At 40.5% G+C, this 14,742-nt stretch overlaps 1 protein-coding gene across 15 annotated transcripts in view; it reads right to left on the bottom strand.

Annotated features, from left to right (window-relative positions):
• Positions 1-14,742, bottom strand: part of wnk1b (WNK lysine deficient protein kinase 1b) — a 108,964-nt gene that overhangs the window by 87,792 nt on the left and 6,430 nt on the right. For all 15 annotated transcript variants that reach the window (XM_072913259.1, XM_061959425.1, XM_072913265.1 and 12 more), the window contains exon 2: positions 13,320-14,539. In XM_072913259.1, the coding sequence (XP_072769360.1) occupies positions 13,320-14,114 (795 nt within the window). In that variant the 5' untranslated portion in view covers positions 14,115-14,539. The remainder of the gene's footprint in view (positions 1-13,319; positions 14,540-14,742) is intronic.

Raw genomic sequence — 14,742 nt, 5'->3', positions numbered from 1 at the left:
TGGTTATTTATCGGATATTATGGGCGGAATAGTGGAGCTCCCATTGGCTCCGCTGGAAGCTGACTTTTATTTATGTTTATTTAATATTTAAAATGCACTAAAAAAAATCCATCCGTTGTCATGTCTTTCATAATGATTGTAAACGATAGGCAAAATTCAAAAAAAAAAAAAAAAAAAAAAAAGTGCAATTCCCCTTTAACATTATAATTACTCCAATTAGCACAAAAGGTTGGTATTTTCTTCTATTTTAATCAAGTTATTTATTTACAAAATATAAACATGGTAGGCTATATGCTACTAGAATCAAGCGGCTACACAACAGCTGCTAAGCACACAATAGTACACAAGCTAGAAATAAGTAACACGTGTCCTTCATTGAACAAAACAGCACATTTGTCAATATAAACAAGTATAAAATAGTTATAGTTGCAAATTACTTACACATACTTACACGTGGAAAGTATCCAGTAAGAAACGTGTTTGCATCATTCAACTTACTGTGTCATGATTGATTATTGTGGCCACTAAACAATTACCACACCATCCATCCCATCCATCCATTTCCTACCGCTTATTCCCTTTGGGGTCGCGGGGGGCGCTGGAGCCTATCTCAGCTACAATCGGGCGGAAGGCGGGGTACACCCTGGACAAGTCGCCACCTCATCGCAATTACCACCCCATTTCAACTTAAAGACAGCATGAGTCCATTCCAGACGATTAATAATAAATAGGTTAATGTTTTTCATACCTACCGTTTGTTCTCTGTTTGACTAATTTCACTTGACCCAACCTTTTCTAACATTGCACACTACCAAATAATAAAAGTCTGTATGATTCCTGCTAAAATCGTATCGGAATAATATTGTTATCAGCCAATACTCAAGGATCCAATATGGTATGTTATCAGAATCAGGACACCCCTACTCCAGACGTCATACTATCTGAAGCTGTTGAAGAATATTGAATACATTCTCATTACTAGTGCAAATCTGGAGTGTGTTTGCCAGAGAGAACATTAGAATAGCGTAGTTTGATCTGTGTAGTGATATTTTTCTGCAGACAGTACACCCAAAACCCAGTCTTACCGCAGTTTTTGGACAAAAACAACAACTCGGCTTATTGTTGAACACAGGTTCCAGATATACTGTAAAATACTTCTTGTACACCGCACGAACAAGAGCACACATTGTGTGTACTGTATGGTCAATTTAACCCTTTCAGCCACATTCCAGTTATGTACCAGTAGATGACACGTTCTACTATTTTTAGGACACAGGAAAAAAGCATCTCTTTGTGCTTTTTAATCACCATCCAGTTATCTAAGTTAAGGTGGAAGCTGCCAGTAACACACTAAGAGATGCAATAACCCTCACCAGAACGTTGTTCTATTTAAAACTCATATACACCGGTAATTTGCTACTATGGGTATCATTCATTAAATATACAAAAATTAAAAACACCAGTTCCATCTGTTGGCTGCTACGAAAGCTGTAATGATGAGAAAATGTCACAATCAAAATAACAATTAGTGTGTTTATACAAGTTTCGTTTGTAGTATGATGTTTGTAATGGGGAAAGCCGTTAATGTCTTTGGTATTCATTTTAGTAATTAAGCTAGCAAGCCATCAGCACGCTAGCCGGCTTCTCCACTAAATATACAGTATCCCCGGTCTGTGAGTTTATTTAGGTGCTGTTATCAATCATGGTTTTATGATCACTTGAATTTAAAACAGTATTACTAACCGTCAGGAGTTTTACTACGGTTTACTTTTAATACCGCTAATCGTTACGTACCGAGCTGCTACGCTTGACGTGCGATAAATGGCCCTTTTTAAAAGCAACAGAATTTGTGATTGTAACCAGGGATGCAACTATAAATTATTTTATTTAATTGATATGGATTAGTTTGTTTAAATAATCCAGTAACAGGCTAAAACACACTTTATACTCTTAATGTAAGTATTTTATTTTGTGCTTGCCATGACCTTCATTATTTGTTCTAATGAATGCACATCATCAACATCAAAATTGCACTTTAATTGTGTGCATTAGATTAAAAAAAACAACTCATTTCGTTATCATCATCATGACACACACACACGCACACACGTACGCACACATGCACTATAACGCTCTCCTGTATGCGCTCTTGAAGAAGCCGTGCGGAAACTATGTTCATATGTTTAAAGTTCTGGGCAGTGGGCACATCATGATAATGATAATTTTATGAAGTTTTATTATTAAACTATTATTTATTATTAAATTATTATATATTTTATTTATTATTTTACTCATTAAATGATTAAATGAAGCAACACAATACAAATCAAAGCTTTTTTTCCTAATCGAATTAACTGATTTACAGGCTCCAGCACCCCCGTGACCACGAGAGGGACAAGCGGTAGAAAATGGAATGGCAGGGAATCGTTGCAGCCCTACTTGTAATAATATTACATCCCTCTGGAGGTGGTAGTGAGTCAAACAGTCTTTCCAGATAAAATGCATGCATTGTACCTTTTCCACCACAGGAACTTATCTAATTAATCTGGGATTTTGAAAACCGACACATTTCCACCATAAACTCTCCCCCGAGCCCAGAAAGTACCAAGTATCCAGGTGGACCTTTTTGAGGCACACACCAATTGATGCACAATAAGTCTGACTTAAGTTGTCTGTTTATTAGATGGCATCAATATAAAAATATGTCATATACAGTATGTCATCAGCCACATTTAAATAACCTGCCCTAAAATTTGAGGTGCGGTGGAAACCACACATTATCAAGAATTATTTCACCTTGGTAAAAAACAGTTCCTGGAATTGTTGTTTAAATAAGGGTTCATGTATTGAAAACACAGCATTAGTTGAAAGGGATGGGGGTAGGTGGCGGCGAAGGGGTACACAATACCATGTGACCCCGCCCCAACATCTTCAATGACATCTTATCAGAGGAATGTCGGCAATCCAGGAGGGAGTATCCCCCCACCCCCTTCTCAAACACACACAGAGAGGACAAAAAGGCATAAGAAATATATTTGGAAGGAGGTTATTACAATGCTTGCAAAGAGCTAGGACATGCACCTTGGGTTCTTTGACGCTGATTCAGACTATTTAAGGCCATGTCTTCACTAAGTCGTTTAACCCCTTAAACGAATAATTATTTAGCCTAAGCCCTGTTTCAGCCACACTAAACCAGCGTTTAAGGTCCCCCTCCTCGGACCAATTTTTACACAGGTAAGTCAGCCGTGTAATTCTTGAATCTCCGGCACTTAGCTTTGTATGGGATCATTGATCGTTTACAAAAGTGAGTTCGGAGAGGAAGTGACGCAAGAAAGACTACGCCCACACAGGAAGTGATGTCAGAAATAACACGCCACAGCCAGCTTCATAATAAAGCGGTTTCATAACAACCGGAGCTAACCATCGGAAGTATGGAGGCGAGTCATCCAGACATGCCCGTGTTTCTCCTTCTTCTACATGTACAGACGCTTGTGGAAATCACACATGAATACATTAAGAGAAAGAGATTGCAGCCATTTGGGATACAACACTTCTCAGACGGCAAGAGAACTTTGTAATGTCTGGGTCAGCTGTGGTTCTACTTAGCGAAAAACTTCGTCCATTTGTCGAAGGAGAGACAAGGAGAATGCGAGTTCCCGTGGATGTGATAATAAAGGTAGCGTGTGCTTTGTATTACCTGGCCGTCGAGGGAAGACTAACTACGGAAAACATAGAATACTTTTGGACTGTATCAGTTATTGTCCGCCATGTATGTCGCCAACTCAACGTCTAGGTCCAGAGTATATAAAGTCACCAAAAACAAATGGCAAATGAAGGTGAAGGCAAAAGAGTGAGGAGTGTTCTGACCAGATATCCAGATCTCTAGTTCGATTGATGTAAAATGTTCTTTATCACATTGTTTACGTGTCTAATAAAGATGTGATTAATTTATGATGGCTCAGGTGTGATTCACTACAATAGGGCCCAACAGCACACTGGATTCTAGTTAATTGAAATACCACAACACTGGACATTGTTCAGATAAGTAAAATTTACCCTGGATAACCTTATCCGGCTTAGTGTATATGGGGCCTTAGAGTGGGGACACACACACACATGCACACGTACACGGACACACGCACGCACATGGACACACACGCACGCACACAAGGGGGTAAGAAACCCATTGTGTCCTGCTGAGCACCATCAAACCATGAAGCAGTGTCCCAACCAGCCAATCAAAGTGCTACATTTCAAGGAAGTGATGCTCCTGCCCATGTAAGCAGCGTCAAATGGGACAAAATTAAATACATATTTAAACATTTTTGCAAATGTGTCATTAATTCATTATAATTAGAAATACATACATGTGTCATTGATGTGTTTAATGTAAAAGTATATTTGATTATAATTACTTCAATATTCAATTAATTATTTAATCATTTAAATAATTATTGGTTTGATAATTTAATTAATGATTCCATGATTTATTTGATTAACCTGTGTGTCAGCTCTTCATGAATTTATTTTATCTGTCAAACTCAGCCATCGCAGTCAGTGGGCGGGGCTAACAGGAATCTCGTCCAATGATTGCTTTGAAACTTTAGAAGTCCTTGCAAACCTAAGTTAAAGTTAAAGTTAAAGTCCCAACAATTGTCACACTCACACTGGGTGTGGTGAAATGTGTCCTCTGCATTTGACCCATCCCCATGTTCACCCCTGGGAGGTGAGGGGAGCAGTGAGCAGCAGCGTGCGCCGTGCTCGGGAATCATTTGGTGATGGGTCCCATTTTTTGCAGTCTTTGGTATGACTCCCAGTCTCAGGGCGGACACTCTAACCACAAGGCCAATGAGCTGGTCACCTGGCAACTTGGCAAGTAGGATATGCTCCTACTTTTTGTGGATTGTGTGGTAAATATTTTGACCCAGAGTATATAGCAGTTAAAGTAGAGTAATTTATAACATTTGTTGGAGTTATTTCTGCACTTTCAGACCAAGATATCGACCAATACTCCTCCGCTTCTCTGGTCCAAGTTCCACCGACAAACGGAAGTGCCGATTGACCAAACGGGTGTTGGGACCCGCCCACTGACTCTGATTTCTGAGTTTGACAGAAAAAATTAATTCATAAAGTGCTGCCACACATGCTCATTAAATGATTAAATGATTCATGAAATAATTTACTGTGAAATAATGATATCATAAAATAATGAAATCAAAATAATTAAATAATTAGCTATTGAAATAGTTGATTAAATAATGACGTAATTAAATGATTAAATAATAAATATACTTCAACATTAAATAAATAAATTATGCATTTGATGAATTATTTAAATATTTATCAATTTTTTCCCATTTGGATATAGCAGCCTCCATACCAATGCTGCTATATCCATGGGTGTGCCATCCATCCATCCATCCATCTTCTACCACTTCTGCCTTTCAATTATAGAAAATATATTGAAAGTGATCAATCAGGAAAGAGGTTTGATGAAAGTACGGTGTTGGAGTGATGTCAAGGATAAGTGGACTGGGAGGGGGATTAAAATGGTGAGAGAGGGAGGGCAAGTAATGAGATGAGCAGAACTAAATGACAAATCTGATTGGAAAGAGTAAAGCTGATGTAGGAGAGAGAGAGTGAAGTGAGGGGGAAAAAGCTTGTCATGTTTCACTGTACAAGTCATCAACATCTGCCTGATGCGTTCACTGTCCCAGACTCACCCCCTAACGCACGCACGCACATGCCCGAACACACACACAAAGACACGCACACACGCTATAAGCACAATTTCCTCTCCACAAGCCAGCAACATAGAATGATTAAAGGTTGCATTAGCGACACACGCATGCATACAATAATAACAATAACATGGGATGGTTGTCTTTATTAAAATACCTTATTAAAATTTAACTCCCTGCTGGAATCAACACAAATGACATTCTCGCCAGGCAGGGCAACATGACCTCGCTATTCAACAGCACACTGACGGAAGGAAGAAGAATAGTTTGCATATGAGGAAGTTTCAGTCCTTTCTTTGTGACTCACAGTTGGGTACAAGTGATGGTGAAAGATTCAGAGTTCATTTCAAACACGCACCGGAAACTTTATGAGTTATGCTGCACTTTTTGCTGCATCCATTGACTACACTTAAAGTGTCTGTACCTTATCAAAGTACATTTTTTTAAACCAAAAAATATGGCAAGAACTCCATCACCATTATATCATTGATGTCGTCCACAACAACACAAGCAGAAGAGATGTGTTGCAGGTGGATGTGTTGTCCTGGCTAGCATTAGCTTTGCAGTTTGTTCTCAGACTTTTTCGCTGTTTCAAGTTGTCCTTTCAACTTTGTTTAGCTCAGAAGGGGGTGGTCGAGTGTTTTAGGGACCAACGAGCCGTCCTTGATACATGGCTTCACCACACATACGATCCTTCTACTCGTTCAAAATTGCACTCATATTGATGTCAAATTCTGTGATATTCCGCATTTAACAGCAGATTCCAATTTTTATGGCCAATTCTGTGATTCTGTCTGCAATTACGTTAACACAGAAATCATAGGATCTGTCACCCTGACCCTACCCTCCGCCACAATTATTTTGTAAAACAAGAACGCATCCTTCCCTTCACCTGCATTCTAAATAGTGAAAACAACTGTAGGATAGAGGCTGCTATCAATACAACTAATGGGGATTCACCTTATGCGCCTATAAAATCACTTAAAACCCTCCAACAATGTTTTAATTACATTTAGTGATAGGCATACAGAAACAGGCACGTGCATGTTGACATGTAATATTTACAGTAATTTGGACATTTTAAGCATTACCAAATAGGGCTGCAACAAATAACTATTCTGAGGAGAAAATTCTAAATAAATTCAGAATTCCCTGAAGATGAATGTTGTATTATCAAAGAAATAAAACCATGATATTGACATTGTTGGAACAAGAACGGTTCAAATCAATCATTGAGAGCATATTAGTAAAACAACAAGAATATTAACATTGCATGATTTATGTTCACAAGCTAGTGTCAGTCAAGGGAACAAAAGCAGAAACTTTAAGGGTACCAACCCTTCAATGACAATAATATACTTGTTCTCTCTGTAGGAACCTTGAAATTATTTCAATCTGCTTTTAATTAGCCTCAAATGCAAAGAGACACATTTTAATTAGGACATATTTGCATATGGTGTATAAAATTACACCAGGAAAATTAAACTTTTATTAATGTCCAGCATTTAAGTCATGCAGTGACCAATCAATCTTTGCTGCAAGGTTGACTCAGCAGCCGTTTTGTCAGGGAAATCTGAACCTTCGGCCTCAACCCCCAGGAGAACCCTGCTCATATTTGTCTTTCAGCGAGATGTACGATACAGCTTTTAATGTGTGCTATATATATAGTGTGTGTGTGCGTTGTATAGACTATATAGACTATGTGCCTATACCGTGAATATTATGTTTTACTTTAAGTGCAGTCAGTGGTTGTGTGAATACAAAACTTCCCTCATGACACTGATTGACTTCATGGACCCTCAGCCCCCCTCAACCCCAAAGTGTCGAAGTAATTGTAGGCTGTGTGTGTGTGTGTGTGTGTGTGTGTGTGTGTGTGTGTGTGTGTGTGTGTGTGTGTGTGTGTGTGTGTGTGCGTGAGTGATCTGCCTTGTGTTGCTGCTGAGGGAAATTTCAAGCTCTCTGAGTTCCAATGGAGTTAAGAGCCTAAAGGTCTCACACACACACACACACACACACACACACACACACACACACACACACACACACACACACACACACACTTTTTTTTCTCCTCATTTTCTTTGTCTTTTCCCTGCCTTGTCACTATTCTTCCTCCACACAATTCGACTTACTTTTAACTCTATTTGGCAACCTTTCCTCTGCCCCCCAAATGGTATCTGAAGGTTAGACAGACTCCTACCGCCCACCAATGACCTCTGACCCAGACTCCTAATCATGCAGCAGAGGTTTGTTTTTTATTTTCACACTTTCCTTCATGAAACTATGTTAGCATAAGAAAGTAGATACTAGTGGGAGCTTCCTTGTCGTTAAACGCTCCAATCTGCGTAGCAATATTCCTCAGGGTGGCATGAGCGAGTTATGCCCGCCTTCCTCATCCATTTTTGGATTACCTTGGGCGTTAGAAAAGCAGTCGGTGGAGCGTGGCGCTACAATCCTAATTTAGAAGAGCTCCTTCACACAGTAGCTAGACTCTTGCCTACTTTTTGTCATGAAAAAAGTTATATAAACTCTTGAGAACCAGCGTCCTCTGTAATGGACATCGGCGTTTTTTATAACAGGGTCTTGTGTCTGTAACAAAAAAAAACAAGCCTTAATGCTGACAGTTTAAATGTGATTAGTACCTTATACTCTTTTATTATGTATATTTGTTTGATTAAAACAAAGTTTAGTACAGAATAACTAAACAAAAGTAAAAACTACTATCAATCAATCAATCAATGTTTATTTATATAGCCCTAAATCACAAGTGTCTCAAAGGCTGCACAATCTATTACTCTTTTAAATCATTGGCCTTTTGCCCTCAGTCCTTCTGTGTCCAGAAACATATTTCTTAAAACTGTTAACATTGACAAAACAACAAAAATATTATGTGGAATAAAAATATTAATCTAATCACTCTACTATCGATCATATACTTATTCTACCTTTGATATCAACACCACCTATTTATGGAAGGATCGGCCCTCCTCTTACCTGTACATGTTGTGTACTGACCGTGACCGTGTTGTTATATTATCCTCTGCTTCTCATTAGTCTACTTGTTAATTCCATGTTAATAAATGCTTACTTTCTGCTTCTATCTACACGTCTTAAATTTTACTGGGCACTTCTGTTGTTTTAAGCTAGTTTAGTGGCTTGCTTAGCGATTAGTATGTCTGCACCTCCCTTGCTCTTAATTGCTGTGTGTCATGTTGAGCCTCCAGTGACCCACACACACTCACACACACACACACAATGCTAGAAAATGCAAAGCAAGGCAATTTTGTTTATAGAGCACAATTCGTACGCAAGGCAATTCAAAATGCTTTACAGAAAATTAAAAGAAGTAAAAAATAATTATAATTTAAATCAGAAAATACAATCATCATAAAAAACAATGATAATAAGTTAAAATCAATCACATACTGTACATAAAATACTTTCAGTTGTCGTATGCACGATTAAAAAAACAAACATATTAATAATAGACAAATAATAAAATGACTATCGCCCACTGAAAAGACAGCTGGCAGATTTCCAGGCTATTTTTTAAGATGTGTAGCGAACTTTCAAAGTGCCTATTCTATCAAAAGTAGAGCAAACAAGTAATGAAGATGATATATCTATCTGAAGTTTGGTTCTCATAAACAGGCACATAAAGACTGCTTTTAAAAAGTCACTTTTGCATAATATTGAAACTCAACCACGTCCTGTGCACATAAAGATTAGATAGAGATTATAGATATAGATTATAGATAGTAGACTCCCACACATCTCCAGTTGCCCACACACTGAATAAACATGCAAGTAACTGTACTCCAGCACGCACGTACACACACACACGCACGCACGCAATAGACACAGGCACAGACGCCACATAGGATTGCAGAAAAGAATCTGTAGGAAGCAACATGTCTCTGCATGCTTACAGTGTGCCTCATCACCACAGGACGTCCTTACATAACACTTCCCATACATCATGTTTCAATGCAGTGTTAAGCCAGAATATATTAAATATGTCCTGCAAGAGAATCCCCTTCAAAATCAAACTGACTTGCGCCCAATAAACACCTGCTTGACACGGCACCTCATTGTTGATCGTGTTGGGGAGCTGACTGCTTGTTTTCTGATAAACAAAGCGGTGTTTCCAAGGTGCAAAGCTGATTTTAGCCACTGGGACTGCTGCAGCCTTGAGGTGCATCTTGTGATGCGATGAATGAACGCAAAAGAGGGAGGACAAAAACAGCCTGTTTTCAAGAGCAAAGAGAAGAAGCTCACTTGATGATTTTTTTGTTTGTCCGGGTGACAAAACATTCTGCATTATACTAAAGATGCACGAGTAGACCTTTCTAATATTGCATTTAGGAGTGTTCCAATCTGATATGGAAACAAGTATGGATATGTGCTTACACGTACAATTATATAAGCAGTCCTGCAGCGTGTTTACTTGTGCAAAGCTGGACAACTAGTTAACATCTAAACGTCCTCCAAAAAGCACACAAAGTTGGTCTTTTCTTCTATTTTAGTCCAGTCATTTACAAAAGGAAAACATGGTAGGCTACAAGGAGCGAGCAGCTACACAACAGCTAAGCACACAATAGCATGCAAGCTACACAAATGTAATAATAATTGAACAATATTGCAATCCAAAACAGTACATTTGTCTATATAAACAAGTATTAAACAATTATAGTTGCATATTACTTACACATACACAGTCCCCAAGGCAGAAACATTTTAGAAAGTATCCACTAACAAACATGTCTGCCTCATTTAACTTACTGCATCATGACCTTAACTTAATGAATTATTGTGACCAGTCGGTGTCACTTAAATAACAATTACCATTCCACTTCCACTTTAACACAGCCTATGTCCATTTCGGATTTTATTAATAAATAGGTTAGTGTTTTTCATATCTATCATTGTTTTCTGTTTGACTAATTTCACTTGATCAAACCATTTCTAACATTTTACACTGCAAAATAATAAAAGTATGTATGATTCTTGCTGATATTGTATCTGATCCCAATTGGTATCAGTCAATACTCAAGGTCCCAATATTGGTATCGTATCGGAAGTGAAAAATTTGTATCAGGACCACCCTTCTTAATTTAGTTTTTATCACATACATGCTATATTATGGCATGCTATGACATAAGAAGAACCAGCATTGAAGCAATGACTTTCTTTTGGAATCAGCATTCAATTTATAAGTCAGTTTCAAGTTTACGACTCCCAGCTGACGTTTTGACGTAAGTGACAAAGTGTGCATTGAATGAAGTCATCTGCAATCAGAGAGGATGTATGTGCTTGGTTCTTTGGCAGGACTTTGAAAGAACAACCACATGTTTTCTTCCTGCTCTTAAAAGCCTTAGCACAACAGCCGGTCGCCATGAATGTCATGGTCATGTGACCATACTGTACATGGGATACTCACTGAGCATGCTCTCTTCCAGAGATGCATCCAGGAAATGACTCGATGTCTGCACAACGTTGCAGCAGCACACAACAAGGCAGCAAGAGCATCCTGTTGTGTCCTGTTTCAGTCTGCAGACACTTTGCTCAATGCTTTGTTTTCCACTCGGCAATCAAGTCAAAACCATCACTAAATTGCACAGCAGCGACAAACTACCTCGTGGGCACCATAAAAAGGTAATGAAAGATGCCAACGTGTTAGAAATGTACTGTTTTTTCCAACAATTAGAGTACAATTTGCATAATTTCAGTCCTAAGCTTACTTGAGCTAAGGTGAACTCACATTTGGTTTATCACTTGTGGCTCGTTACACTACTTCCCCTCCTTTGGCACTATTGGAAGAGGTGGGTCAGGGCACGGCATTATTGGTCATACAGGTCACAGAATGAGTGCAATCCATAAAGTTTTATCTTTACCTCCGAAAACCACAGGTGAACAAGGTACCTTTAAGACCTATTTAATCGAGGAGACACTTTCCAGTGTGGAAGTCTTTGGCCTTAAAACGTTGAAGACCTAGAAGTCAAAACCTGCATTTGTGCGGGTAGGAAGCATAATTTAATTAATGCGATCACATAGCACATAACTTGCCATACCAGTGAAGTATGGCAAGTTATGTGCTACCTCGGTTTTTGTTAGTAATTTCTTCCAACAGGTGCAACAAAGACAGAATCGTAGGAAAACTGATGCAGTTTGTTCCATTAGAACAGGGGTGCCCATTACGTCGATCCCGAGCTACCGGTCGATCTCGGAGGGTGTGCCAGTCGATCACCAGCCAGGCATTAAAAAAATAGTCCTAAAAATGAGCGATCATAAATCTTCACTATGACGTCACTTTCGTCACTTGATTGACATTCACGGCACCCGAGGGTCTTCTGAGATGACGCTGGCTGCTGCCAGCTCATTAAAATTACCGACTGGAAGGCGAGAAACACTATTTCAACAGACTCTGGCGCCGTACTTGTCATCAAAACTCCAAAGACCGACTGCACAGTTGCACAGTTGCGCTAACAAAATAAGAGTCTCAGAAAGCTGGCGTGCACAAGGTAGCAAGCTACGGAGTTTGCCGACAATGTATTTCTTGTAAAGTGTATACAAAGGAGTACGGAAGCTGGACAAATAAGATGCCAAAAACCAACCACTTTCATGTGGTATTGGACAGAAAGGAGGACTTTTTTCTCCTCCATTCGAAAATGCGGACGTTTTTAGCACCACTGTCTGATTTCAATCAATGCAAGTCATCAGAATCAGGTAATACACCAACTAATATTCTTGTCTTCATGAAAGAAAGGAATCTATATGTGTTAAACATGCTTGTATTATCTTTAACCACCTTTAACTTGTTAACAATATTAACTATATGTGTTAAACATGCTTGCATTATCTTTAAACACCTTTAACTTGTTAACAATATTAACTATATGTATTAAACATACTTGTATTATCATTAAACACCTTTAATTTATTAACAATATTAACTATGTGTTAAACATGCTTGTATTATCATTAAACACCTTTAACTTGTTAACAAAAACATCCATCCATCCATCCATTTTCTACCGCTTATTCCCTTTGGGGTCGCGGGGGCGCTGGAGCCTATCTCAGCTACAATCGGGCGGAAGGCGGGGTACACCCTGGACAAGTCGCCACCTCATCGCAGGGCCAACACAGATAGACAGACAACATTCACACTCACATCCACACACTAGGGCCAATTTAGTGTTGCCAATCAACTTATCCCCAGGTGCATGTCTTTGGAGGTGGGAGGAAGCCGGAGTACCCGGAGGGAACCCACGCAGTCACGGGGAGAACATGCAAACTCCACACAGAAAGATCCCGAGCCCGGGATTGAACCCAAGACTACTCAGGACCTTCGTATTGTGAGGCAGATGCACTAACCCCTCTGCCACCGTGAAGCCCTAACAAAAACATATATTTCATAAATAAGTAAATATAAATTATATATATGAATGAGGTAGATCCCCACGACTTGATCAATTGAAAAGTAGCTCGCCTGCAGAAAAAGTGTGAGCACCCCTGCATTAGAACATCGCATGATTGAATTGAGAAGAATAAAGCAGACAATAAATGTAGGTGACATACCTGCAGCTCGCACCACGCCACCTCCACCGTTGTCTCTGTGTCGAGCCCCTTGTACACCGTCTTGAAGGACCCTCTCCCGATCTCAATGTCAAATTTCAAGAAGCGTCCATCCGGCGACGTCCCGACGGCCTTCGTCTCGGCCTCCTCGATGTCCTCCTGCACTCGCTTCTCGGCCTCCCTCTGCTCAGCGCGTGCTTTGGCCAGCTCCGTCTCTCGCTCCTTCTCCTCCGTGGGACTGCTGATGCTGCACTCGTGCACTTTTTCGTCTTTGGCCATCTCCTGCAGGCAGTCGTGCTGCCGGTCTCCCGTTTGTTTGACATCCACTACGGCCGTAGGCGGCTCCTTTACCACGCCATCAGCGTGTCCAACGTGACCCACGCCGACATTTTGGCGTTGCCCCTCTAGAGGTGCCCCGGGCTGCAAGCTTTGCAAAGAGGGGCCTTCCACTGCCTCTTGGACGTCTCGCTCCGCAGTGCGAGAAACCAAATAGCTGACGGGGGGTCCCCTGCAGTCTGGCAGAGAGGTGAGCGTCATCGCTGCCTTGCTGGGCAGGTCCAGGGCGGTGGCATTGGAGTCGCAGATGACACTCCGGCGGAAGAAGCGGTGCTCGGCCGTCTTGGAGTCTCTGTCCATCGTGTGACGCCGTCGTTGGACCTCCGGGTGTCCCTCCAGCTTGTCCACTACATGCGAGTCTGAACTTGCAGAGCAGTTCACATTCTTGTGGGGGGTCTGAGGGGTCAGCGACGGAGGGGCCGGGGCAATGAATTTCACTGCTTTGCTATTGCTTTCCGACATTCTTCCTCCCAGACCACAAAGGTTTGCTAAATGTAACTTCTCCTCAGCCTCCAATAAAATCAACCAAGGTGGAACAGCAATGGAGCATTCTCAAAGCAGCATAAGAGTTAGTAGAAAGACAAGCTACAGTTCCTGTAGGACCCTATACTGGGTTTAGGGAAGCCCCAGGAGAGCGCAAGGGGCTTTCTTTTGAAGAGCAGGGAGGGAAGGGTCAGAAGGCAACGAAAGGAATAGGAAACTGTGAGATCAACATCCAAATCCATCCTGCTGCCAACATCCAGGGAAGTGCATTGAAGACATGGACAGACCAAGGATGTTTCCAGACTAACCTACTAGGAGGAACTCTTTGAGAACCTGCTCAGGGAAGGTGGGCCTAGCCTGGCCTAACCCGGCCGGCCCAGCTTGGTCCTGGTCTTTCCTGGTCACTGGAAACAGAAAAGAAAAGTGTCACTCAGTAACTTCTTGTTGCTCTCAAGCTTTTGGTCTCCTAAGCCAGTGATCAATAAGGACGACTACTTTGGCGAGCATACCGGTAAGAAAACATGTGGAAAAGAGGAAGAAGGTGGAACAATGAAACAGAAGGAAATGTTTGTTGAGCAGTGGCAACAATGCTTCAGTCTTTTTGATG

Source organism: Nerophis lumbriciformis, linkage group LG05, assembly GCF_033978685.3.
Source record: "Nerophis lumbriciformis linkage group LG05, RoL_Nlum_v2.1, whole genome shotgun sequence".
In the NCBI taxonomy this organism is placed as follows: domain Eukaryota; kingdom Metazoa; phylum Chordata; class Actinopteri; order Syngnathiformes; family Syngnathidae; genus Nerophis; species Nerophis lumbriciformis.
Note: the sequence above shows the minus strand (reverse complement) of the source record. Positions and strands in the feature narration are given on the sequence as shown.